This window comes from Gambusia affinis, linkage group LG01 (genome assembly GCF_019740435.1).
Source record: "Gambusia affinis linkage group LG01, SWU_Gaff_1.0, whole genome shotgun sequence".
Classification (NCBI taxonomy): domain Eukaryota; kingdom Metazoa; phylum Chordata; class Actinopteri; order Cyprinodontiformes; family Poeciliidae; genus Gambusia; species Gambusia affinis.
Window position 1 is genome coordinate 33,096,120 of NC_057868.1, and position 27,853 is coordinate 33,123,972.

General features: G+C 39.6%; 2 protein-coding genes across 4 annotated transcripts; one reads left to right on the top strand and one right to left on the bottom strand.

Moving 5' to 3' along the window:
• Window positions 1-4,115, top strand: tnfrsf9a (tumor necrosis factor receptor superfamily, member 9a). Its single transcript, XM_044131125.1, has 7 exons — window positions 1-301; window positions 810-929; window positions 1,011-1,148; window positions 1,238-1,310; window positions 1,414-1,526; window positions 1,606-1,779; window positions 1,878-4,115. Exons 1-7 carry the CDS (start codon window positions 157-159, stop codon window positions 1,988-1,990), a joined length of 876 nt encoding a protein of 291 aa, XP_043987060.1. The 5' UTR covers window positions 1-156; the 3' UTR covers window positions 1,991-4,115.
• Window positions 4,093-27,818, bottom strand: ccdc187 (coiled-coil domain containing 187). Of its 3 annotated transcripts, none has more exons than XM_044131097.1 (13): window positions 27,425-27,811; window positions 27,101-27,192; window positions 18,608-18,670; window positions 18,271-18,409; window positions 18,028-18,118; window positions 12,141-12,219; window positions 10,271-11,590; window positions 9,802-9,923; window positions 6,683-6,745; window positions 6,447-6,581; window positions 6,266-6,360; window positions 6,089-6,183; window positions 4,093-6,016 (listed from the first exon to the last, which is right to left on the bottom strand). In XM_044131097.1, exons 2-13 carry the CDS (start codon window positions 27,147-27,149, stop codon window positions 5,865-5,867), a joined length of 2,403 nt encoding a protein of 800 aa, XP_043987032.1. In that variant the 5' UTR covers window positions 27,150-27,192; window positions 27,425-27,811; the 3' UTR covers window positions 4,093-5,864. The 3 variants fall into 3 exon arrangements, with proteins under 3 accessions (XP_043987032.1, XP_043987042.1, XP_043987050.1); XM_044131107.1 differs by having other exon boundaries at window positions 27,545-27,756; XM_044131115.1 differs by lacking the exon at window positions 10,271-11,590 and having other exon boundaries at window positions 27,425-27,818.
• Between the last annotated feature and the right edge of the window lie 35 nt (window positions 27,819-27,853).

Genomic DNA, 27,853 nt, shown 5'->3' on the forward strand with positions numbered 1-27,853 from the left:
GAGTCTGAGCACAGAGAGGCTTACCAGACAGAGCGTCAGCTGGATACAACTTCATCTCAGTGAAGCTGATAGATTCTAATCTCAGATTAACAAATCAGAAAAAGCAAGCATTTATTTCTTGGATTATCTCTGAGGTTTGTGAGCTGACACTTCAGGATGGCCGGGTTCGTCTGGATGCTGCGTCTCACTCTTCTCGCTCTGGGCTTCCTGTGTATCCTCGGAGACGTTGAAGTTGGCTGCAAGAAATGGGTTGTAGACCCACAGGTCAAAGGCAACATTAAGTGTGATGAATGTCATCCTGGTGAGTGGAAAAATCAAAGAATGAAACAATAATTTGTTAGTTTGATGCATATTATAAATGATTGTGTAATTAGAAGGAACGTAACAAGAATAGCACCTTACAAAATGCAGTTAACATTTACAGTGTTTGACATTTTTGATGAAAATAAAAAGGCACAGGTTCACAAATATTCTTGAATTGTTCTGTAATCTTTAAACAGACAAATGCAAATGCAAAGAAAAAAAAAACGTAGTATTCCTGGCTTTGGGGAGTTCCTCTGTGGTGGCTGCATGTGACCAAATGTAGTTTCAGTGGTTTTTCACCTAATCCCACAACAAACGCTTGGCTGATACGACTGATTAATCCAGTCTGGGATTCCTCTGACTAACAGGATTCACTCAGATGTTTTACGGCTATGATTCACAGTTGTCAGAGTTTTGATTTGCTGGGGGACATGCATGATACAGTGTAAATATTCAGAGCTGTTGGAGTCTGATTTGTGATTTTGCATGCATGGATTTCTTTGCAGGGAATCGGGTGGCCAAAATGTCTGGCTCACATCCTCAAGAGCTTTGCACTCCGTGTGAACGTGGAACTTATACACTTCAGTCTTTGGCTGATGAATGCCTATCATGCACCCAGTGTATTGGTATGTTATGGCATTAAGCAGAAATATACATTTTTATTGTAGCTCTATCTCATTCTAATTTCTCATTTCCATCTTTTGCAGGTGCTCTTGTCCATTTGAAAGATTGTACCCCCAAAAGTGACACACAGTGCGGATGTAAAAAAGGTCTTCGCTGTGGAAACGCAAAATGTACCTTCTGCGTGGACGAGTGTGGAAAAGGACAGGAACCTACGAAAAAGCGTATGTATATCTGTAAATATTGGGTTGTGGCCATTGAGCAAACTTTATGTTTTGGAAATCAGCTTAAAAAAACAAACTATCTTTTACAGGTGACTGTACGCCTTGTCCTAAAGGAACCTTTAATGACCAAATTCACCAGAAGTGTAAGCCCTTCAGAACCACGTGAGTTATCTTTCTCCCTTAAATGTTTTTTGTTTTTTTTTTGGCTGCTCAAATGCCAATTTAACAGAGACAAATTAAACTAACTGGGATTTTTTCCTCAAAGGTGTCCAGATCCAACTCATATTATTGTATTCAAAGGAAATGCGTCTTCTGACATCATATGTGAATTTCCTCAACCTCCGACAACTCTACCCGTGACCAATCCAGAGAAACCAGGTAAGAGAGGATCCAGTAGATGCTGTTGAACTTTATGCTTATTTTCAGTGACAGTAAAATGTATCTTCTTGCTTTGAAGACGGGAACAAAGAACATCCGTGGCCAATAGAGTCATTTGCGATCATTGGGGCCCTGATGATGTGTCTTATCGTCTTTATCGTCCTTGTGTCGGCGCTGATCCATTGCAAAGGCAAAAAGGAAAAGGCACAAAGAACTCCCTCAAAAACACCCATTGTTATTAGTAACCCTTCAGGTAATTATCCTTTATGTTTAAAACACTTTAAGGAAGTAGTATCCAAATACGGTGTAGGAGTATTTACTTTTGTCATATTCTTTTCCCTTGTTACATAGATGAGCCAAGGACGTTGATTGCTATTGAATGCAGTTTTCATGAAGCCCAGCAGGAGCAGGGAAACAGCACAGAGTCACTCATATCTAAGGACTCGGAGCAGGAATTTGTGTGAATGCAAGCAAAGTGGCATCTACAGCTGAGGAAAACGTTTTTATCCTAAACAAGATGGGATTCTTTGCCAAACTGAGCCATAAGTTTGAAGGATTTTGACCTAAAGAAGGAGCAGAACGACGATGACGTCCCTCTACTGGTTGTTTACTATTTATCCTTTGACTGTAAATACAAGCACAAGAGGAAGGGGAATTCTGAGATGGGGGGAAACCAAGTGGACTTTAACTGTGACTTTTTTTTTTATGCAAATGACAGCAGCCACTCTGTTCTTCCCCTACTGGAGGACAAAGCAGCTTTATTAAGTGTTGTAAAACACTGTACTGTTCCTGACATTTAAGTCTTAAAGAAGATTCTTCGTAATGTGTAGGTATGGTGACGCTGGTAACTGTTTAAGCTATTATTTCTGTGGAAAAGAGTGTTGTATAGTGCATGCTACAGTGTTGTTCAATTTGAAAGTACAGTGCAAGTGGGTGTTCAGCTTTTAGTCATTTGTCATACCGAGCCCACGTACGCCTTCCTGGTGCAAATGTTAGCCTTTACCTTCGTTCCATTGATCAACCTCGTTACGTACTGTGTTTTTTAGTTGTCTTTTCTGCTGTGTGTGTCTGGTTATTAATAGTGCGAGTATGTAAACGAGGCCAAGCAACAACAGCGTTGTGTTTCATCAGCTGAAACCACAGCTTTACATGAATGATATAAAAAAGACAAAACTATTTCCGCCCCCACTGATTGCCAATGAATCAAACATCTCTTACTTTAGTTCAGTTAGTTACCAGCAGTAGTTATATTTACTAAATTGAGAAAAGTATTAATGCATACGCCAAGACTCTAGTGCTTTTAAACAACTTGGGTAAACCCAGTTGATGAAGAAGTAGCTTTGTCAACTTCTGATAGGTTGATTCAGAATATTTGACTTGAATGGATGTGTGTGCTAGTGAGTGTAAACCTCAAACAGACAACTGTACTTACAAAAACAGGTTTTCGAGGAGGTCAATGACCCTAAGTATACTTCTAAATTAATTTCGACAGACCCGGTTACACCTGAAGCTTATGGAAGCAGATCTTTTGACTGAAGTGATGCATCTTATTGCAATTCTACTAAATATGAGTAAATGTACAACTTGTTACAAAATGTTATGCCTTTTTTTAAGGATTGTGTGCCAATATCTGGTTTCAACTGTAAAACTTGTAGCTATATTTCACTTCCAGGTAGCTCTGAAAGATTTAACTTGGTTAATTGTGAATGCACTAATGTAGCCAGCTGGCTGTAAAAGCTGCACAACAACTTAGCATAAAACTTGATATTAGCAAAAACTTCATGGGCTTTCCAGCTGTTGCTTAATTGCTAATCAGAAAAAGTCCACAAGAAGGGGTTTTCCCATGTTGTCCTTAAGGTTCAACCAGCAATGAGTCTTCAGACTGGAGGAACAAGAAGAAAATTTTAGGATAAGCACAAGTATCTTGACTCATGCCTCTTGCACAACGGGAATCACAAGTAACCTTTTGGGTCTTTCATTAGTCATGACGTGAGTTCATTTCAGTGTCATATCAAAGAGATAAAAACTTGGCAGCTTTAACTTTAAATATAGATCAACTCAAGGCTTCAGGGTCAAGTGGAAACCCCCACTGTCGTTTTGTTTCCTGTGAAACTCTGGCACTTGAACAAAGAGGGTGGCCAGGGAGATAAGACCAACAGGAAGGGTTATGTGGTTTTTTTTTTTTTTTTTTTTTTTAAAGACGTATTTCTGGCTTGAACTGTAGCAGGCGTTATTTCTTAACCAAATGGAACAAAGAAATATCGTGTGTGGGCTTCTGGTGGAAACGAAGTAAGCCCACATCTATTGTAATTTATCACACAAGTGTGTAGACTATGAGTCACTATTCTCAGGCGGGCAACAGGCAAAAATCACAAGCGTCGTCCTGAGGTGAGCAAAAACATACGCTGACTGTAGCACTTTATTTGTTCTGTCATCTGCTACCTAAGGCGAATGACACACTCCTAAAGAACCTTTTTACCGTTCGGTTGAAGTCAGAAAATGGATTCATTCTGTGTTGCATTTAAAGTTTTACATTGTACTTTTATCACATTTTTCAAACACCAAATAAATGATATATGTATTTTTTTATTTGTTGTGCTTTTATACAGAACAGCTGGAAATTAAAACAGACTATTCTCCAGGAAAGAAGTGGCCACATTAATAAGGAATAAACAGGAGGAAGTAAAGCATAAAGAATTCTTTTCAGATCAAACAGGAACAACAAAACAAAACAAAAACCCCAAAGATTTTAATCAATAGAATGAATATTAGTGCTTATTATGAGGTAATTTCCCACATAAAACAAACAGAGCAAGTTCTGACAGAGTCTTTGGTGTCACATTAAACCGAATATAAAAATGTAGCAGAAAGGTCAACAGGATTGTAGGAGGTTTTAGTGTTGGACCTGGGAGTGTAGCTCATCCTGTTAAAAGACTGTTTTGTTTTGTGAAAGCATCTGTAGTCCTTAGGTTTTCCATATTCCTCATGTTACGACCACAAACATCAGAAGATGTTGGGGGATTTCAGGTGAAAGCCCAACACAAAGTAGCAACTCTGACTGTCATCTGCTCCTTTGTATCTGGCAATGTGAAGTAAAGGGTTAATTTTGTGTACAAATCTGAAAACTGTGACATTTGTGCAACTGCAACAAGCGGTTGTTCATTTGTAAGCATAGACATTACATCCATCCATCCATTTTCTATACACCTTTGTCCCTAATGGGGTCAGGAGGGTTGCTGGTGCCTCTCTCCAGCTACATCCCGGGCGAGAGGCGGGGTACACCCTGGACAGGTCGCCAGTCTGTCCCAGGGCAACACAGAGACATACAACCACTCACACACACACACTCACACCTAGGGAGAATTTAGAGAGACCAATTAATCTGACAGTCATGTTTTTGGACTGTGGGAGGAAGCCAGAGAACCCGGAGAGAACCCACGCATGCACAGGGAGAACATGCAAACTCCATGCAGAAAGACCCCGGACTGGGAATCAAACCCAGGACCTTCTTGCTGCAAGGCAACAGCTCTACCAACTGTGCCTGGACATTACACGACGTCGGTTTTTACTTGTAAAAACTTTTTAAAAAAACAGACAACTCTGTGTCTCTGTCATGAAATGCCAATAAAATACACTGCTTTGTGGTTTAAACGTGACAAAATATAGAAAAAAAAACTTAAAGAGGTATGAATACTTCCTTCAGCATTGAATAAAAAAAACAAAAAAAACTTCTAATGTTGATCAGTTTTCATCCTCAGGTTAGTTCATTTGATTGTCACTGTACAGCTGTAAACAATAACATCTAAAACAAACACAAAGGGAGCACACATGCAAGTGCAAGTGATTAAAAACAAGGTCACGTGTCATCAACGTGATCTCTCTTATCTTTTGGCAGTCGGACCGAAACAGTTTCAGTTGTGGTTAAACCAAACTGAAAGGTGTTTGGAGCATTTATCCAACTCCCAGCCAGGAAACTTCAAACGAATTGTATCTGAGCTAATTAATGTCGGGCGCTCTGACTTCAGCTCATATAAAAACCGAAAGGGTTGAGTGGTCACAACTTTTGGATACTTATAAAAAAGCAAACATTAATGCTATTATTGTTAAATTAAACACTAAATATACACATTTTAAAAAGTACTTCAACAAATTAAACATTTCCCTTTTGGTTCTAGTGTCCAAAATGTGATGATAATGCGTCCTTGCTTTACTAATCTAAAGTGCTTGTCTTTGTTTTTCTTTCAGTTTTTGATGATAAAGCAATAAACAATGAGAACCCTTTTTTAGATTAAAGTTATAAAAAACCCATTTCCCATCGGCACAATCTGTTTTTTAAATTTATTGTTGCTTGCATCCTTCCCGTTTCTCTTTGGGTTTACTCCGTCCAGATTTATCCGCCTGTCGTTTTGTCGGTGGTATGAACGTCGGCTCATCGAGGGTTAGGTCCTGTGAGCCGGATTGGGCTGTAGGAAGAGCCCCACTGGTTTGACCTGTAATTGAAGCAAACAATGTGAATACAAAGCTGTTGTTTAATGCTGAGACTCATGTATCCTGTTCGTTACCAGTTTGTCCTGCTTGGAAGCTCTCTGGAACTTGCACTCGCCCCTGGAAGGTTGGATCCAGTTCCTCTGCTATGTTCCTCATCTGCTGGGCTTTTCTGCAACGGCAGCGTCTGTCAGTTTGTTAAATGCATAACACAGAATCGATGCTTTAATACTACAGATGCATTATTTTCTTACGGTATGGCGTGAACGGGGCTGGGTGGCTGGTTCTCAGGTGAGCAGTCTTCAGTCGGGGAGGGGAGACCCTCCGAGTCGAGTCTTTCTCGATACACCTAAAGAAGAAGACAAAGTCTCTATTGATCCTTTTATTTATAAAACTAATTAAACTTTTATTTCCTGGTGCACAGAGCACGTGTACCTGTCTTTCTCTTGCAGCTCGCCTGTCATAGTGGTTCATCATCGCTCTGTGTTCTTGCCATGATCCTGGCCCTTCCAGTTCACGAGATCTTCGCTTTGCTTTAATTTCCTGCTTCTGCATAAAACGTGCAATTTCCTACAACCAAAACAAAGCAATAACAAAAAATCAAGGTAGGATGTTATACAAGAATTGAAAGAATATTGTTATGAACAAAACACAGGAATTCACCATTGTACCTCATCTTGTGCAACCTGAGCAACCCTGAAGTCCCCCTCTGGATAGGAATTGCGTAAAGATGTCTGTTAAGAAAGTAAAGAACATTATTTCTTTTCATTTTCCTCCTGTGACAAAATCCTCACCTTCAGCACCTTGTAAAAGTATTAACAAACGTCACTGTCTTATTGGGGTTTTAAGAAGTAGACCAACACAAAGTAGGTGCAGGATTCTAATGGAAGGATTTTGGTACTTGTTTTCCCTATAAAGTAATCTGAAAAGTGTGGCCTGCATTGGTATTTTCCCCATCCTGGGTCAATGCAGTTACAGCTGGTAGTACTTTGAGGAACGTCTCTAACAGCTTTCCACATCTTGAGACAAATGTTTGCTGTTTTTTCCTTCACAAAATAAGTCAAGCTTAGTCAGATTTGATGGGATTTGTCTGAAAACAAAGCACCAATGTTCAATTAAGATCTGGACTTTAATTAGGCCATTCAAACACTCAAATAGGCTTTGATCTGTAGGTTGTAGTTCTGGCTGTACGTTTCAGATCGTTGTCCTGCTAGAGGTTGAATCTCGACTTGTTTAAAGTCCATTTACTGTCAAATAAACTCCGACCACCTTCCCTGTCCTTCCCCACAGCAGGATGCTGTCAGCAACATTTTTCTCAGAGGTGATTATCTGTTCACTGCTAATCTGCCAATTTACCGTTTGTAGGTCAAAATGCTTAATTTTAAAACCATCCAAACATAAACATCCATCCGCAAGATTCTGTGCCTTCTAGAGGGCTTGTGCTAAACTTTAAGCATAATTTTGCATGGATTTCTTTCAGCGTTTTCCACTCATCTTTAAAGATCAAATTTATGCAGTGTGTGCTAGAACATTTTATTGTAAGGTAATATATAGACTCTGAACCTAGCGAACTTGTCTGGGCTCCACACCAAATATCAGATGTTATTTAGCAGCTGCAGCTTGGGAACCAGACTACCTACTCAGGTGTGAACTCTATCCTTCTCAGGACTTGCTCTGACTTGTTCATGACTGTCTGATCTCGAGGCTCTCATCATGCGCATGGTGTCAAATAAATCTGGCAGTGATTTTGTTGTGGAAAAACAAACTATTACCAAGCACTGTCAGGTGAAATCACTCAATCAGGCATATTCATATATTGTGCACAATACAGAGAGCTTGTAAGACAATTAATAATGAAGCTGTTCTGGGTGAAAACCTCTCCCAGGCAGAGACAACACACGAGTTTTATACCAAGGATAAGGAATCCAAAACAAGGGGCGAGACAGTCTGGTTCTGATGCAGCTGCAGAAAACAACTTCCAACCTTGTGCATGTAACCCAAATAGCTTTATCCGGTGGAAATGTACAAGAATTTAAAATAAACCCAGAGCAATATAACTAGCAGATATCGCCTTATAATAATTTTCTACTACAGATTTTGACCTGGAAGTGTTTGGCAATTAATTGTTTTCACAACAACTGGAAACAGCCCCACAACCTGAAACTCTCTGGCGTTACCATGGCTACCCGTCTTTATCCTGCCTATTAATTTGTGACAATAAAGCCTCCTTAGATTTGTGCATATCGATTCTTTCCATTTTTAGATTGAACATTTTTTCATAATCAAACTTCTCCACAACTTTATTCCAGTTATATCTGCTTTGTTCTTTGGTCTTCATGATGCTAATTGTTCGCTAATGTTCTGTAGAAAATGTTTGAGCTTCACATAACTGCTGGCTTTATAAAAAGTAGGGCTGCAACGATTCCTCGAATGATTAGAGTTCCTCGATTCTAAAAATTCCTCGAGGAAAATTACCTGCCTCAAAGCTTCGTTAAATGATATTTTGTTATGTAGCGCACCGTACCGGCCGGGTGATTATTTCTGTTGCGCAACGCTCTCATCTTCGCAAATTAGTTGTTGACGAAAGCTAAGTGCAAGAAGTATAAAGTTCTGGGGTGTTTCATTGAGTTATGATAATGTCTGAGTTTTTATCTGTATTGGAGGGATCTATAAGAATCCTGGAGTACAGCAGCCCTTCTCCTCCCAGAGCTGCTGCCTGCTGGTGATGAAGAGCGAACGGCGGTGAGCGGGTAGGCCAGGGGTGGGCACTCCTGGTCCTCAAGGGCCGGTGTCCTGTAAATCTAAGACGTCTCCCTGGTCCAACACACCTGAATCACCTCTCAAGTGCAGTCAGGTTCTCCAGAGTCCTGCTAATGACCTCATTATTTGGCTCAGGTGTGTTGAAGTAGAGATACATCTAAAAGTTGCAGGACATCGGCCCTCGAGTGCCCATCCCTGGGACAGACTGAGCACAGAGGGCAGCTGTGCTGTAGTTGATACTTAATGTAAATGTAGCTTTAAGGACAAACCAGAAAATAAATTTCATATCATCCCAGTTGCAAAAAATGGGCAGCAGAGCGCATAGTGGCAGTAAATAGCTGGTAGATGTGTTTCAGTCGCTCATGTGGACATAAAAAGCTGCAAATGGCTGGGAAACGTGAGAGATCACCTATTAAATGGACTGAAGATGAATACATAAACTAAAGACTGGAATATAGATAGTTTTAGTAGTGTCTTTGTGAGCCTGCATCTTAAATTGAATATTTCAGATTTTTACATATTTTTTGTCCAGGTCAACTTAAAAAGTGAGCTATTATTGTTACATGTTAATTTTCTAAACTACAGAAAAGCAATTGTAGCGTCGCACATACAAAAATTTGAGTCAATGTTGACATCCGATAGTAATACTGTTGTTATGGTAGAATTTACCAATATTTTATTTGATCAAATTTTTATTTGATTACTCAATTAATCATCAGAATAATTCATAGATTATTTGTTTCGATTACCAAAATAGTCGCTTACAACATCCCTAATACTGAGATTAAATTAAATTTAACGAGGATGGCTTTTGTTTACTGACTGGAAGACTAAATAATTATATTTAGGAGTGAAAGAAATACCTTTTATTTGTGAAAAACAATAAAAAAAAATAGAAAAAATTTAAAATAATAAGTTTTAATTTTCTCAAAACCACATATCTTTTCCTTTTGTGCTATAAAAATGCTTGTTTTTGTTTGTTTGTCTATCTTCCAAAATCCTAATCTGTATAACGTCTTCGATCACTTACTCTCCTGAGCTGCTTATCTTCCTCCTCCTGAAGCTTGCGGGCCAGTTCTTCATCTTGTAGGACCTGATGCAAGTCTCCCAGATCCAGACCTGCCTCACTTGGCTCTGGTTGCAGAGAAGCCCCTGAGGGGGAAAACTCACTGTGATTACAGTAAAATGTATCGCAAGGCTGATAAAAAAAAAAATAATAAATGACTCAAAGCCCAAGGTTATTTGGAATCACACCAAGAAATGAGAGGATGAAGTTGGAGAAGTCACTTTGCAGATTAAGACTTGACTGGTAAAAATGCAGACACTGAAGAGTTTCTAGACTGAAAACAGAAAAAAAATCCCACTTCAGACACCAGAGCCACAGGTGAAGCCCACTCCCACAGCAATGATTGAGTAAAGATTAAGAGATCAGATGGAAAGAACACATTGGAAGTGCTCCCCTGTGCAGATTTAGAGTTGGCTGCAGGTCGGGGTGTTACCTGCTGCTATGGGCCTTGACCTGTGTCTGGTCGAACCCCTGCTGCTGCTGAAGCTTTGGCTACGATGTAGCGCTCGTCGCCTTGGACGCTCTGCTCTTCTCTCCGCCTCCTGCTCCTCATCTGAGCTCAACGTTTCTTCTGTGATCTTGTGCCAATGCCTGCGTTCGCTTGTCACCCTCTTTACTCTGGTATGATTTGTTTTTCTCTCTCTGTTATTGTCAATGTTTACATATTGGTGTTCGCTCCAACTTGTGCCTCTGTCAATGATATGAGGCTCTCCACTACTGCGGTCACAAACCTCTCTGTTATAATTACGCCTGTCTTGGTCTGCTCTGTGATCTCCCCCAAAGCTTTCTCCGCGTGACAATCTCCTCCTCTGCCTGATATCTCCATGGAAACTGTGCCTAGTGGCGGCGGCTCGTTGGAAGGCTCTCTGATGTGGTTGGGAGTCACCATAGGAGACCTCACTCCCATAAAGCACCTGGCTGTCTCTGCTTTGAGGCCTTATCTGCAGCGGCGCCCCACTGCCACCGACCTTCACAGGCACACCCCTCTCCTGCAGGATGTGGCCGAGCATCTCCCACACCTTCAGGCTGTCGTTCTGCTGCCTAACCGGTTCTCTCGGATCATCCTGAAAGCGAACGTGTTTATCGGGGTTCTCCTTGCAGCTCCAGGTTCTTGCCAGTTCTCTGTTTCTGTGTGCGCTTCGGCTGTGTACGCTCACCGATTCGCTGCGGCGACATCGCCTTTCGCAGGCCTCGGCTGGCCTACTATCTGCTTCCTGAGGCCTGCCTTCATGTTCATCGCTGTTATAATCCACATTCCTAGATATTCTCCGTTGCACGTTATCATTTTCGTAATAATCATCCTCAAAGTTTTCGCTCTCCTCCTTTCTGCCTGGTAAGTCCTTTGCGAAGCTGCTGCGAGTGCAAAGACTTCTGTAATTCCTCTCTTGTGAGGGTCTTAAAGAAGTCTGTTGTTGATGAGGCGCAGTATTTGCTCTGTCATACAGTCGCCGGGCCCAAAGAGAGAGCTGTTCAGTAAAAACAGTATCCGAGTCTTCTGAATCCTCATTCACAGGCTCTCTGAGCTCAGGCCTTCTTTGCCTGCTGGTATCTACATGTCCTTGATTTGACCATGAAGTTGTGCTGCTCTGAGATGCTGCTCTCCTGGGAGAACTAGTCTGAGGCCCAGTTAACACTGAACCACGATGAGTGGTAGAATGCTGCCACCTGCTGGTGACAGGCGAATACTGTCCTCGGTGAGGGCTGCTGAATGTGTGGTGGTGAGAGGACGGCAGCGCAGGATCACTGGTGCTGTCTTTACCATTGATAAACATGCAAACAAAAGCAGTAGGGATGGGAGAGTCTGTTAGTGGATGGTGAAAGAAAAGTGCAGTTAATAACAAACCTAAACAGCCTTAAAAAAGCTGCAAGTGCAAGAGTTATACAAGTAGCTTTACACATTAACAGAAATCTTTTCTATTTACAGATAGCAATGTGAGGCATGCTTAAAAACACAACATGTGACGCAAATAACAGATTCAGAGCAAAACTACTGCTTCAAATCTGTTTTGGGACAAAGGACATGCTTTGAAAAATATCAAAGTGATATTTTTGTGCCATTACACTTTGATTCACATTTTCCATGAACAGACAAACGCAAAATATTGTATTTCAGTTGTAATTAAGACAATATATGCCTAACTGGCTTCATCTCTAACCCAGAAATGAGGCTCCATGTCACTGAGGCTACGATCTAAGACCAGAAAAACGCCTAAAGAGGCAACAAAAACAAAACCTAGCTATACAAAAAACAAACAAACAATCAATCAAAATGGCTGTCAATTTGTCAAAATGAAAAATTGTACCTTCATGAAAATCTGCCTGGTCTTGACTCCCCCTCCTGACCTGCTGCTCCTCCTCTTCCTGCAGCTGTTTAGCTATTTCCTGTGAAAACACATTCATACATATTGCTGTATTGAATCAGGTTGAATGTATTTTAAATCAGGATTGCTGTAATATTTCCATTTGTTAAATGGCAGAATAATTAATCAAGGAGAGAGTTTTCTCCTGATGACTTTGTACCATCATCCTTTGGAAGAGCAACGGAGAAATTCATTACCCCCATAGAACAAGCTTAGTACCAACATGGGCTGAAAAGCCACGCAGGGAGGAAGAAGTCAACATAAAGAGTCAGGTAACAGTTTGAAAATCAATGTAGGGACAAATAACTTTTTGGATACACCATGTGTATATAACTGAAACTAAAACTGAAGCGTGAGGCCATAAAGACCATTGTTAAATTCAGAGGAAAAAGGAACAAGCTTCAAGCTTCGTGGTGTGGGGGAGTTTTGAAGCAGGAGGAAGTGGGTCTCTAAACAGATTAGATGAAATAATAAGGTATTAACATTATGTAGGAGTATTAAACCACCTATTGAAGACAGAGAAGTTATAGTTTGGCAACATTATTATTGAGAAATTTAGCTAAAAAAAATCTAATTTAATGCCATAGAGTGAAAAAAAAAAAAAGGTTGCACATTTTTCCATACAAAGTTTTGAAAGTATCTGGTTGCAACTGTATGATCACGCTTAATTCGGTGTAAAATTTTCAGTAGTGAATAATAGTTTTTTTTAGTGTATCATCGACATCTTGCATTGGATTACATTTTAAAATAGTTTCTCAATACTATCCATCAGGCACTGAAAAGCTTCTCAGATACGAGGGGCAGGAAGAGAATTATCTGAAAAATATAAATGTCAACCGAGACACTAAAAACGATACAAAGTGAAGAGAGCAACAATGAGGATCTTCTCAGTCCACTGTTCTATCTTTAACTCTTTATACATATAGACGATCTAAACAGTGCTGAAAAACAAGCAGCTTTCAACAGCTAAACTGCTGCTAAACAGCTGCTGTTAATTATTAATGTAATCAATTTACTGATTAGTTCTCAAACTAAATACTAAAATCTTACTGTTTTTATAAAGTGTTATGAATCAACTCTCTTCTATGGGTGTTTTCCATCTGAATTAATCAGCAAAACTCTTTCCCTCTAGTGGTTTTAAACAAGCAACCAGGTCTGACATGAACACCAATAAAAATAAGTGCAGATATAAAATGGCTGGCATGTAACATTGTCTGTTGGGTTTGCTACAGACTGTTTTATCGTTTCTACCGAAACTCGTGACGGGAAAGACAATTCAAAGCAACTTTGATTCTTGAGTCACTGTTACTTTCAGCCAGCAGATGGCAGTGTTGCATTGATTGAAACAAGACAAAAAAAACGACAGTAACTTCATTACATAAGAACAAAACATTCAAAAAATCATCTTATACAGCCTATTTGTTTCTTTGTTTTGGATTATAATTTTACTTAAAACAAAAGAAGAAGCAATTCAATATTTTGCTTCTTAATTTATTTATTCTCAGGAAGCTGTTTCAACTAACCAAGTGACAAAAATAAAAAAAATCTAACCATACAGACTACATTCAGGAGGAGATGATCTTTCATTCCTGACTGGTACAAGTCAACAGGACACACAGTGATTACACACTGCAATATAGAGTTAGTGATATTCTGTGATCAGTGGTTAAAAAACCCACCGCTTGGTCTCTGTCCTCTCTGAGATGGAGGTCGTGTCACACCTGGGTGCTGCTTTCTAAGAAAAGCAACTAATTATGTTCTCCAAAGATCAGCAAATTCTCCTTGTGTATTTCATGAAATCTCTCTCTACAGGCTTCTTTTGCAATATAAATCAAAACAAACAGCAAGCACAGCTCCTTTTTGTCTGCAGCAGGGGCCACTTTGCCAACATCAGCACATAATTAGCAGCTTGCCATGACAGGTTAGGTATTTAGAGCCACAGGGATCTGGCATTTAAAACTGCACACACCAACGCCTTCTGTTTCTTAATTAAAGACAACCTAATGGGAGGCAAATGTTTATCAACCGCTTTGGATTGGCCAGTTATTAAATAAGGTATTAACAGACCTCAGCACAAGGCCTGCTGGTTTGTTTGGTTTTAAAATAAACATTTACATCGATGCACATGCAAGAGGTAAAAGACCTGAAGAAAATGTGAAAAAAACAACAACAAATACAGCAAGCTGTTTCTCTATAAATTAGAATATATTGCTTTAAAAAAACCAACAACTTTGTTTCTTCTTAATATTTAGTCTGATAATTATAACTGATATGACTATCAGTTATAATTACCAAAATGATTTCTATATGCTAAATGCTTTCTTGTTATTCTCAAGTTTACATAAATGTCCTTTGTATTTGGTAGAACTGCTTTAGTAAAGTGTTTCGGGTATCTTTCCACAAGCTTATCAAACAGTGTGTTGCTCACACACACACACACCTTTTCAGCTCTGCCTAAAAAAATTCCATAGGCCTGAAATAAAGGCTTTCTCATGACCACTTCAAAACATTGACTTTGTTTTCACTTTGTAAGAAATTTTCCTGTACGATTGGGGTTACTGCTCATTTGGGAGACTCATTTTTGCCTATGTTCTTCTCAGATGTTTCTTCAATATTTATATGTAATCATATTTCTATTTAGTGCAAGCAAAACACAGCTGCAACATGATGTTGCCTCTAAAGCACCTCACAGTTGGGATGGTGTTGTCAGGCTTCCACATTTCTCCTCCAAATCATGATAACTATTGCAAAAGACTCAACTATACAAAAGAGCCACAGCGCTCAAAACCCCCAAACTATGACACAATCACTGTCACTCTTTCCTCAGGAAATTGAGTCAGCTTTATTAAAGTGGCTTTGTCTCTTTCAACATCCAACTAAGAGTATAAACATGAATTTAAACCCGACCCTTTCAGCAAAGATGAATGGCACTCACTGTCTTTCACGAATGTGCTTTTATATGCAGGCTTGTCTAGAAAAAGAAACTACCGCGTAAAGAAAAATATTATGGTGGAGTGGCCTTGAAGCACAGAGTGCCGGACCAGATGGGGAGTTTTACTGCAGAGTGATTTTTTTTTCTTTTCCGTATGCAGCGTTGCTGTTTGTTTCTAATGATCTAACGTAACCCAGGGTGAAGTTTTAGGATTGGCCATTAGGGGGAAGATGAAAACAAGCCAGAAGTGATTGATGCTTGCCATCTGGCCCCACCATCATGTCCAGACAACATTCTGTTCGTATAACAGCTTTAATTTTTTTTTAAGCAATAAAACAAACTGTTCAGTTGCAAAAACAAGCATTAAGAATAACCTTAGGTCACTATTTAGTTAGGTAAAACTCTGTCAAGATTAGAAAATACATAAGAAAATCCAGATGCAGCCAAAGATGACCTGCCAGAGCAGAACTACTTCTCCAACGCAAAACCACCACAAACCTAGGCCACAAAAGCAGTGGACTATTTTTATTTAATTTTTTTAACAAACGATGTTAAATAATAAAGACATGGAAGCGAAGCCTACCCGTGTGATCCTTGGAAAGAGGAGAATATCGATTCTCAGGTTCAGGTGGCGTCAGATGTCCAGAGGAGAAGGTGAAGCAACAATGTTTGCAAAATTTCTACTCTTTTGGGGTACATTTAACTAGATTAAATAGTTTAACCCGCAGTCTGAGACGCTCAGTAGCGGCACATGTCTGCCATCCGCTGACCCAACAGAACTGAGCACATGGTAAAAAAAACTCAGCCGGGATCCAAACGGCCGCTGTTCGAACTACTAGCTGGATGAAACTCCGCTCATGAAAATCTCAAGGTACGCAGAGTGGGTACAGCTGCAGGCGCTGCTGCCCTCCGATAATATCCTGCAGGCGTCTGAGCATAATTCTGAACTTTAACCCTAGAAAAGAGTTTTATACATAAAGCAATTTGTTTTAAACCTGATTATAATTCTTTTTTTTTTATTCTAGAAATAAACAAATGTTATTTCAAGGTAAAAACATTTAATTTAATAATTTTTTTGGCAGTGCTCCCTAATGACAATGGCTATTTTTAGAACTTGCTCCACGGGCGACTGACAAGGTCCCCTCGGGCGACCGGATGCCCGCGGGCACCGTGTTGGTGACCCCTCCTCTACAGGGACAGCGAGTTCATCCCAGACCCACTTTTCTGCAGTTGCTGGCCATTACTGACTCAGGCAATTATGAGAGTGAAAGCAAAGTTGAGCATATTTCACTCCCTGCTCTGCTCTTGACAGGTAAATGTCCAGAGTGTCATATTTTCTTGTAGAAATGTGATTTTCTAAGTAATTCACCAAACATGTTCTACTTCTAGTCTAATGTCTGAAAGTGATTTGAAACGAGTAAGTGATTTCGTTCACCCGTTTTAGACCGAACGTAACGGTGACGATCCAGCCAAATCTGCAGTTCCACAATTCCACCACACTTTGCGCAATCTGAGAAATTCCAACAGTTTCTGAAAGGGGAGATGTTGCACTTTCCAGCCAATATCGGGTTATTACGGTAATTTCTCCCCCACAGTAGAAGGAAGTGAAATTAATCTGAGGGGTGCTCTTTTGGTAAATTACAAAAAGTACTGTTAGGTATTGAAAGTTCTCGTTGTTATGGATAAATTGGCAAATATATTTACTCACAGGACATTTAAAGAACTCCGTACAATTAAAATAACTAGGCGGACATTTGAAATCAAGACTCAAAGGGCCAAGTTATGATTAATTAGCATTTGTTTTTATTAATTTTAATAATAGACCACTCAATCACCGTTGTCTGATTAAAGTATAATTTTCTTCTTTCAATCCACTGTGCTCTAAAAACTGTAGCTCAAAAAGGAGCTGAATGTGCAACTTTCTTGTTTTTGGGATAGATTCTTCCAAATACTTGTTTGGTCCCCACAAAGAAGGAATTGTATCTTTTAGGAGTAAGTGACCAGCAATGACATGAGAAAGTCTTGACATTTTTACATATGTGCTTATTGTGCAGCAATAATCAAAAGTTTTTTTTAATAATGTAAATTGATTTTACCAAGTTTTTTTCCAGTTTTGGTTCAGTACAACGTGGCAGAGGTTTAAGATATCGTTAACATAATTGGCACCTTTTCACAATTTATTTGTTAGCCCCTTACTGTTCCAACGGTAGGCTGCCAGCTGGCAACTACACCCTTTGCCTCATAAACAAATGTTTTATGTGTGACTCAAATTGCTCCAAAGTTGATGTTCTTGGGGATTAATGGTAACATTTAAAGAATAAGATTGCCTTTGTGGTCGCCTGGACACAGAAATCAGTATTTTTGTTATTACTAAACTCCCAAACAATCCAGTTCAATAAAATGTTCCAGAGCAAACGGCTAACTCATTTCAATGTAACCAGCAGCTGAGCAAAACCGATTAAGTATTATTCTACCTTACAAGTGTTGTTTACATGTAAACAAAAAAAAGCTAGCATCCTTAACCTGAGACTGAACCTGAATCCTATTAGCACCTCCATGTCGTGTTCACACCATATGTGAAGACTGACGCTCTTATATATGGACTGTTTTTATCAAGAAAAACATATTAGAGATAAGTTGTGCAAGCTATTAATGGTGCTATTAAACTATGAGTTGGTAAGGATTTAATTGCTGTGTTTTTCTGGTACTCTATGTGCATTCTTGACTTTTGGGAAATTAAATTTTTATTGCTATATTAAAAACAGGAACAAACAACACTAAAACATCTCCAATTTGCATATAATGGAAATTTTCTTAACATATAAAGGAACACTGTTACTTTAAAATGTTTTAATTTTTTTAAGTATAAAATTTATTGTATTCTTGCACAACACTCACCTCATCGTCCTGCTCCCTCCTGTGTGCCTCCTCAGCGCCTCGCTGGAGCTCTTCTTGAATCACCCGGGCGTATTCGAAATCCTGCTCTTCCCTGTGCAACAGGAAAGGAAACGGCTTCTTATGCTCATGATTTACTAAAACAAATAATCTGATCTCAGAGCAAACACACTGCATGTGGGAAATTCCCAATAGCATATTATTGGAGCATCAGAGTGAGTTGAGAGAGAAGCTGGAGTGGCTTACCTTTGTCTGGAAACCTGCCTGAGGAGGGCGCTCTGCTGAGCCCGCTGCTGCTCCTCCTCATGCTGCAGCCTCCGGGCTACCCGGATGTCATTTTGCACCAGTTGGTTCTTCTGGATATTGGTGGTGTAGTATTGCTCAACTAAAGGCAAAGAGAACAAAAAGGTAACATATACCAATATTAATTGGATCTGATTTGATTTGGACTTTAAATATATTCTACAAGAGACTGTTAAGTAACAGTACACAACTACTGAATTATAGTTCAATGCAGTCAAGCAGCTCAGTTACTTTGCATTGTGAGGTTTAGCTATTTATACATGATTCATTTTATACTTACTCTCCTGCTCTTGCAGGCTGTGTGCCAATACTCCATCCTCGAGCACAGCAAAGGTCTGGCAAACTGAAACAACAGATACCAGAAGCACTTCAGTGTCCAAACAATAATTGTTAAATATTTAGCAAAAATAAAAGATTAATTATTAATATAGAATTTAACTAAACCAAATGCACAACTACATGGGACACCAGCTGAAAAGCATATTTGGATTTACAACTTCCTATTTGACTCAATCAACAAACTACAGAAATTTAAAGTGACGTAATTTATGCAATGCCACGGTAACTTTACATTGTTTTCACATTTAAAGGAACATAACACAATGATCCCACGTAAATTAGGTAAGCGTGATATATCGGCATCAACAGTGACGTCGGCCGATGTTAGTCAATTAACACTTCAGTACCGACAATTACAAATGTGCAGATTTTAATAACCGATATTTATTCCCATTTTACCGTTTGTGTCAGCACTATGTGGTTGTTTCTTCATGGTGTTGAAATGGTCAGAAATAGATCAGTAAATATTAATAATACTGGATATCAATATTGGCCCAAATTTTCACATCAGCATATCCTTATAATCTCAGGCCTGAGACTAAAGTGCATTGGGTTTAGCAAGAACAGAGTTAAGACGATCTAACATCTGATTCACAACAGGTTTTTCCAACACTTTAGACATTTACAAATCAACATATGATCACCACGTTTTAATGATTTTGCCTACTTTGTAAACACAATCCAGCTCATGAGGTTTTCAACAATCGGAGCACGTTAGTCTATTCTGCTTCAGATACTGATTATAGCACATATATAGTCTATGTTTTAATTTGCTAGTACCTTGTTGACATTTTTAGCATTGTGTTGCAGGAGCAATTGAAAGGGAAAAATAAACTCTCCAAGACTCTTGGTCGCTTCAGGATGACTTGAGAATAGCTTTTTATTTTAATAACCGCTTTTGACACAAAGGCTAAACAGTGCAACTATAATTTTTGCATAAATTACAGCCTAAGTAGATTTCAATGTCTATGAAATCTGGATTTTAACAAGACACAGACTTTTAATCAAAGCATGCATGTGGCTAAAATTAGCACTCATCAATTTTTTCACAAAAATGTGTGTGCACCACTGTTTCTCAATTTAAAACAAAAATGTTTGCTGAAAAACTCTTAAGATCCAAGTGACTGGTAGCAGCCGTGGATTTAACAAACAAATGAGCATGCAAAGTTTGTGAGCTATAACCTGCTGCCTCTGAAAACAGAAAGTGTTCTGGTTCAACATATTAAGATACTGAGGCAAACAGAGTTTAAATCTTATTTTATGAAACTAATATCTGCTGCCTATGATGTAAATCATAATTTATCAGCCATTATATCTGTTTTTCCATAGAAAGACACGACGGAAACTAAAACACAGCCTGAGTGTTTACACATCTGTCAAACAAACTGAAGAGTAACTCAAATAAACAGACAGCACCATTGTTGTGTTTCCTTCCTCTCAATTTCTAAAGCTCTCAATATCTCTCAGTGATCAGATAAAAATGCCAAACAAGCTACCAGGTTTTAAAAAAGTAAAGGCTTTGAAATACAAAGTGAGTAGCGAATGACACGACTGAATGTGAGGATAAAATACTGAGGTTATTATGTGCAGACAGCAGGAGCCATCTGTGCAGCTCGCTCACCACTGAAACATTCAGAATTTGACTCCTTCCTGCTTTTCTGCGTTTATATTTCTGCGCCCTCTCAAACTGCCTGCTGTGTTTTTAAACTCAACACTTATTGACAACTACAGTGGCCCAAAAATATAACTATAATTCAGAAAACCAGACACATAAAACCCCAAAATTACAAACCATACAAACACTAGTTACAAAACATAATGGGGGAAAAAACAACTAGAATTTCTAAAAAAAAAAAAAAAAAAAAAAGTTATTCGAAACTGTGCATTTTCTGGCAGTTTTTCTGAGTTTCAGTCTTCTCATACTTTTAAGGTGAAGCTTTTAGAAATTCACTGGTTCAGTTTTTGTTTGTCTTTGTTGTTTTGTGTTTTGGTACATTAGGGCGTTTTAATTGCTTTCAGATTCAGACTTAAATTACCAGTAACACTTTTGCCCACTTTAGCAAACACAATGTTTCTACATCTGTTCAAGATCAACATGCCATATTTTAAATATCTCCAGGTTTAATGCTCAATGTTTGACACCTACAGTCAGACGTTTGTTCAAATAACAGCAGATAAGTTTAGTGATCAAGCTTGCATGCATGTCATTGCTTGTTTGAGATTTTATATGCCTTTTTTATATGAATAAGGGAATGAGACAGGAAATAAAATGTGAAAGTTTTATCACACCATTTCTTTTCTTCCAAACTTTTTCAGATTTAGAAAACCTCAGAAGATTTACTTCTTCTGACTTTTAAATACCGCAGAAGAACTCTGTGAACCAGATCAAATCAGGTTTTCATTATTCATCAAACAACAAAGAACTGCTCTGGAGTTAATAACTAGCGCAGCTGCCTAACAAATCATTTTGTCATCGTTCTAATGGTACATCACATATGGCTGTTAGGAATGCCATACTTTTTACCAGGTGTTATGTTGTTTTCACTGCATAATTCCTTGCCTAATAATCTCCTGACCATCTACAGAAAGTGGTTAAATGCTTTAAACATACTATTTCCTATTAGACAAAAAATTATTAGCAGACTCAATCAGAAAATGGATGAGAGTTTCCTTCTATCGGAGCCACTTCAAACAATTTGAATAACATTTTTTCTATTCATTGCTGTGACATTTGACCTGTGTGAGAGCATTGACGCTTGTTATACCAGACATCGTTAGGTTATGACTTTGTTAGCACAAACTTTTGTGTCATTTCCAAAAGTCTGTGGAAGCCTGTTTTAGCTGTTGCATCCTTTGAGGTTATCGGATGGATAAAAGGTCACAACAGAGCGTTATTTACTTCAAGTAAATATCCTCCAACGCCCCCCAAAGGCAGGAGGATGTAAATTATTCCCCCTATTAAATGGAGCATTGCAATAATAGATGTTTCAAACCTGGCAAAGATGTTCAGAGAGCACTGGAAGAAGAGATTAGAACATAGGTGTCAAACTCTGGCCCGCGGGCCAAATTTGGCCCGCAGTGTAATTATATTTGGCCCGCGGGGCAATTTAAAATTAATATTAGAGCCGGCCCGGCGGTATTATACGGTGGCAACGCTGTGACGCCGCATTCACCGCTTAGACTACAAATCCCATAATGCTCTGCTGTTTTTTGGCGTGTCAATCAGGACTCCTCTGTGCAACTAGCCTTTATGGTAACGGACACAGATGTATTAGGAAGGTGGTGATCCGTCTACTTGCGCACTCCTTCGGCTGACAGCCCCGGCGCACCCCGCATCCCCTCTCCTCCAAACCACACTGCGACCTCAAACTACAGCTGTCACTGTGTTATCCTACCAAAAAACGGCGAAAAGAAAGGCAGAAAATAGAACTTTTCTGGACAGGTGGGAGACAGAATATCTGTTCACATATGTAAACAACAGACCTGTTTGTCTTGTTTGTGGAGCAAACGTGTCAGTAACTAAGGAGTACAATATTAGACGACACTATGAAACGAAACACCAGGACAAATATAAGGACTTGGACCCCTCTCAAAGGAGCCAGAAAGTAAAGGAGATGAAAAGAGGTTTGGTTTCACAACAGAAAATGTTCACAAAAGCCACAACACAAAGTGAAGCTGCTGTAAAGGCAAGTTATATTGTGGCAGAAGAAATTATTCATAATTGTTATGTTACTTTATTTTCAAATTTATTAGCCTGTGTACGAAGCTAATTTTGACATTTACCTCAGAAAGGAGGCTGTACGATGTACGATCAAGTGCTACTGAATACACAAAGCAAAAGTGATTTTTTTTTTCTTTTTTTTTACTGTAGACAAGAAGGAAGTTCTTGCCCAGACACCACTAAGCCCCGAAGGGGTCAGTTTACACCAAAAATGAAACCATTTGCCCCTGGAAGCGTAAAACTAACCCAACAAAGACATTTATTGCTACTTACACCTGTTGTGAAGCTTAGGGGAATAGCCGCTAAATGGATCTCCAACCTGCATGTCGGCGAGGGAGGGGCTGAATTTAAGTCTTAGCCTCATCCGGCAGGGCAAAGTGACAGCTCAGAACAGTTCCCTTTTAATTCCAGCACAGACAGAAGAGCTGGCAGATGGAGAGATGGGGGAAAAAATGGCACGTCTTGTCTGGCATGAGCCTAAAGGCGGGTGTGGCTGTGTCTGAAATGTAGTTTAACTTGTTTTTCCTAACTCCTTTAATTGTTACGCCTTGTGTGTAACAATGATCGCTGAACAAGTTTAGAGAAAGAAAGTGAGGCATTCAGGCCTGATGGTAAAAGAAAAAAAACAAACAAACATATGTTCAGCGCAAATCCAGGCGACTACCGTAAGCTTCTTAATAAAGCTTCTAACAAGCCTGTCTGTTTTCTAAGAGGATAGTAAATCAAAAAGCACACATTAGGTTGCAATGTTTATACACAAGAGGGTAAATGTTTGGCACTCTACTGTTAGATAATTACTGAACAGGAAACTATGACCTGCATGATTTTTGATGAACAGTTTCAACCGACTGAGGAGAGCTGACAGAAAATCATTCAGGACAAAATTATGCAGATTATGATAGGCATGCAGCTCCAGGGAGCAACACTTCACACGCACAGAGACAGTCTTCTTCCATCTCCATTGCTGCTTGGATAGCTGCAGTAGTGAGAGCCCGCCAACAAAGAAAGCAGCAAAAGGAGAAAATGACAAGGGTTCTATTTTCAACCAAAATGTCCCACTGACCGCCCACACACACTCTCTCTCTCCACCCTCTGGACAGCTCTGTTTCTCCTCGCTTTTTCTGCAAAAGTTTTACCCACAGACAGCTTGCCTGTGGCACAGATCCAAGCATCTTGTGGAGAACTGCTCCCGAGCAGCTCCAGAAGTAGACCTCGCTGTCGTTGAGAACAAAGGGAGGTGAGGGGGGTAATGGGACCGGAGGGGTCAGCTGGAGAGACTGGAATTAGGAATGAGTGGGAGGTGGGGGAAATTCCAGTGGGAGCTGCGTTCCCAAAGCACATCAGGGTTGTGTCAAGAGGAGCCAGAGGAGAGCCAAAACAGGAATAGATAAGGGGAAGGGGGCAACAAAAACAAAGAGAGCTGGCTTAGCCAAGACACTTCTAGTTAAAAAAAACCCAACACAATGTAGGTGAAAAGGGACAAGGCTCTTGGGAATTCCAGCAACATCGAAATGTTAACCAAATAAGCCCGGTGCCAGCAAGTTCAGGAGATCTGCCTGGTCAAAGTGGATAATAATGTGCAGGGAGTGGGGGGGGGGACAATTATCCTGAACAGACATACTGATTTACATACTGCTATTGTTCCGCTGACAAGTTTATAGATGCTATTACATGCTTTGTTTGTGCGTTTCCCTCGGCTCGATTAAGCATGAAAACTGCAGAGCTGCACAGAGTGGCCTTTGTGTGTGGAAACAAGAGTGGAGTGCTGAATTATCTCCCCTGATAAAAGACATGCAGACCTACTCCTAACCCATTCATTAGTGTGGACATGCCAAAGACAGAGCCAACCATCTATATCCAAGCCACAGCTCAGAAATTCCTAACCACTGAGTGTTTTCCTATTCATAAACAAGCAAGAGCCGCATTTTTTGGTCTGCAATGTATTTTTAAATGCTTTTGCAGCAGTATTACTGTAAGTGACTTGAATTAAAAAAACAACCACACACACACACACAAAAAAAAAAACAATTTTAATTCCTCTTGTGATTTGTGGTTTGTAATTGTGAAGTGGATGGAATCTGATGCATGACAATAGACATATTTTACAAATAAAATCTGAAACGCTTGGCGCACATTTCTATTCTGCCCCCCTCCTCTACTGAATACTTTATAAAACTACATATCAGTGCAATTAGAGAAGTTTTTTCACATCCGCAGACCAAAATGTTTGCTCATTCCTAAATAAATTAGTTATTTATCAAGTCTTGCCACAGATTTTTAATTGAATTTGTCTGATTGGGGACTTCATTACAAAATATGGATATTTTGAATAAATCAAATTTGACCAGCTTCTTTGCCACCACTGAAGAAAAGCATCCTCAAAGCACATCACATTTTGCAGGCAGGCCAGAAAGCTTATTTTGTTTGATCTCACCAGGTGCTCGACTGCTTGTGACAAACTGCAAACTGAACTTTTTGTTGCTTTCTTTCAACACGGCTTTAGTTTGCAACTCTACAATGGTCAACAGACATTTTTACCTGAGCTGTGGATCTCTGCAGCTCTTCACCAATTCAAGAGTAAGCGGTTCGGTTCAGTTCAGATAGACGTAGATGACTTAATAAGTGTGCATCAGTGCCATACTTCTTCCATTTATAGATGATGCAAGGTGTTCTAAACGTGTCATATTGTTCTGTAACAAACCCCTTTCCTAAATTTCTCCACAACTCTGGGTTTTATTTATGGGTGATAAATCGATTCATTTTTTGTTCATGAACTTTTAAATTTGGGAAAATCTGTACCGCCCCACCCCCACTTCTTGTGGCTCTCCTAGTTCAGAGTGAAGTCAGCCCACCCAGCACCCACCATCTTGTTTTACCACTTGTATTTATCTGGTCTTTGAATTCAGGATAACACCCCAGAATGGTGCTTTGAACATATGTTGCCATTTCTAATTTCTTTTTTCAAAAAAGACAGGGGGAGAAAAGAATTGATTAAAATAGGAAATTGGATGAAAATTGGTATGAAAAAAATCTGAGCTCTTATTTCAAGGCATATCACAGGCCTACATGACAGTCTTTGCATGTTTCTCCTGAAATCTGTAAAGTATTTTGACACTTTTCATTTCATCATTATGCACAACCTTTTGTTAGTCTACTGAACAAAATCCCAATAAAATACATTGAATTGTGTGGTGGTGACATAGCAAAATGAGAAAAAAGGTCAGATCGAAAAGCTACTTTACAAAGCCATCATATGTCAGTAAAGATAACTTAAATAACTAGGACACATAAGGATCCTTATCTATTTTGCATTCAAAGCATCAAGTTTTTCAGTCATTCCCTAATGTTTATCTGCCCTCAGCATACCAGCGATGTCAACGACAAATCCAGTTGTGTACAGCAGAATCAGGGAACCTTTGTGTGGAAAATTCCCTCCTACTCTAACCCACTGGTGTCATCTTCTTCCTGTATAGATGGAGCCAAAGACTCGACCCACAGGAAGACTACACTGCTCCCTGAAATGAGTCAAAACACGGCGTTATCAAGAACACTGAGACTTTTCTAATGGACTTGATCTTTGGGCAGAGTAAAAAGACTATTACAGGTCAATTAACTGACATTTAACAGCTGCAGCGGTTAGCTTGTTTACAAAAGATAGTTGTTGAATGTTTCTTACAAGGATTTGTAGAAAAAAGAAATTTGTTTTTTTGTGATTTTAGGTCACAATTTAGAAACAAAACTTTCATCTTTCAAAATGCTGAAAGTTTTAATTCCATGATATTGATGTCATTCAAAAGTTCTTTCAATAACTTTTCAGGTAAGCAGCTGTTTTGTGATACAAACAAATTCTGCTGACATGTCTGCCAATTTATTAGGCACACCTAAGAAATTGTTTTGTTAATACAAATAGCAAGTCACCCAGTCACATGACAACAACTTAATGCTTCTTGAGCATCATAATAATCAAGAAAATGATTTTAGTGACTTTGAACGTGGCATGGTTGTTTTGGTTTGAATATTTTAAAAACTGATGGTCTACTGGAAGCTTCACACACAACTGTCTCTCAGCTTTAAAGAGAATCATCCTAAAATATACAAATATTCTGAGTGGCAGTGGTGGATGGTAATATGACACAACTGAGGAGTTGAAAGGAAATCAGGTGGACTGGTTCAAGATAATAGAAAAAGTTTGCTGTGGCTCAAATAGTGACTCATTACAACCAAGGTACCATCTCTGAAAACACAACGTGTTGAACTTTGAAACAGATGGGCTACAGCAGCACGGTATCAAGTGCTACTTCTGTCAGCGACGAACAGGAAACTGAGGCAACAATTGGAAAACATGGAACGGTCCAATGAGTCTTTATGTCTGAGTCTGAATCGGACGCATCCTGCTTTGAATCAATTTTCAGGCTGCTTGGGTTGTAATAGTTTGGGGGATGTTTTCTTTGCACGTTTTCAGCCCCTTGATGCCAAATGAACATCCTTTAAACTCTATCTGAGCATTAATACTATCCGCATCACTATACAGCTCTCCATAGCTCTCCTTGCGAGGTATAACGAATGAAATAGTCCTTGTAGCGCAGTCTGCAGTTTAGTAACAGAGGCTGGTTTCTTACCACACTGACTTCTTTCCAGCACATACTTTCCATGCACTTGTGGCTCTATCAAGGCTGCAATTATATATTTCAGTGTGTGTGAGCGCGTGTTTACCTTCTTGGACACGTGGAAGGTTGGACTGGTCGATCTCCAGCTCTGCCATCTCTGCCCCCACTTCTCACTCCTTCATGGTGTTTTAGAAGACCCTGACACATCACAAAAGGGGATGTATTATGTGAAATAGTTAAATGAGACTTGTAGCAAAACAAAGGGGTGAAAAATGAAACATTCTATAAACACTTGAGTACTCAAATATGTAACTTGGTCAACGTGAAAGGTGTGGAGACAGAAGGGTACAGTGTTTGCAACAGTGTAAACAAATATGTCGGCAACGTAACAAACCAATAATCGATACAGGTAAATTTATAATAAACCTACCAGCTTCCAGCTCGCTGCCCACAAAGGCTGCAGTGTCGTATGTGTGTACACGCAGCTTATTCAACAAGTAACCAACATAACACCGAAGTGTCAACTTCTCCAAGCTCTGTTCAGTCCCACCTTCCTTCTTCTCCCTCCCTTCCTCCTTCCTCTTTTGTGGATCTCAGCAAAATATCGGAGCTGTCACCAGCGCGCCTGGTCGTCTCTAACGCCTGTGGTTTCGGTGTGAAGCCTTCGTGAAAGATGCGGTACTTGACCCCGACAGAAACAAAGAGGTGTCGGCTCGGTGAGAGAAACCAGAGGGGACAAAGTTTAGCCAGCAGTCTGTGGGGCTGTTCCTTCACAGCTCCTGTTCGGCGGCGGCAGCGTGGGCGGTCATTCAATGCTGCCTTCACGTACACCTTCAGCCTCCGAATCTTCATTATCCAA

Bases quoted from the DNA above. Each gene is read 5' to 3' on its own strand.
- tnfrsf9a (XM_044131125.1), top strand. From the start codon at position 157: ATGGCCGGGTTCGTCTGGATGCTGCGTCTCACTCTTCTCGCTCTGGGC. The intron at 302-809 runs GTGAGTGGAAAA...ATTTCTTTGCAG, and splicing joins GTGTGATGAATGTCATCCTG to GGAATCGGGTGGCCAAAATG. The intron at 1,780-1,877 runs GTAATTATCCTT...CTTGTTACATAG, and splicing joins TGTTATTAGTAACCCTTCAG to ATGAGCCAAGGACGTTGATT.
- ccdc187 (XM_044131097.1), bottom strand. From the start codon at position 27,149: ATGGCAGAGCTGGAGATCGACCAGTCCAACCTTCCACGTGTCCAAGAA. The intron at 18,671-27,100 runs GTAAACACGCGC...CTGTTGTTTCAG, and splicing joins CCTTCCACGTGTCCAAGAAG to TTTGCCAGACCTTTGCTGTG. The intron at 6,361-6,446 runs GTACACGTGCTC...CTTCTTCTTTAG, and splicing joins GAGCTGCAAGAGAAAGACAG to GTGTATCGAGAAAGACTCGA.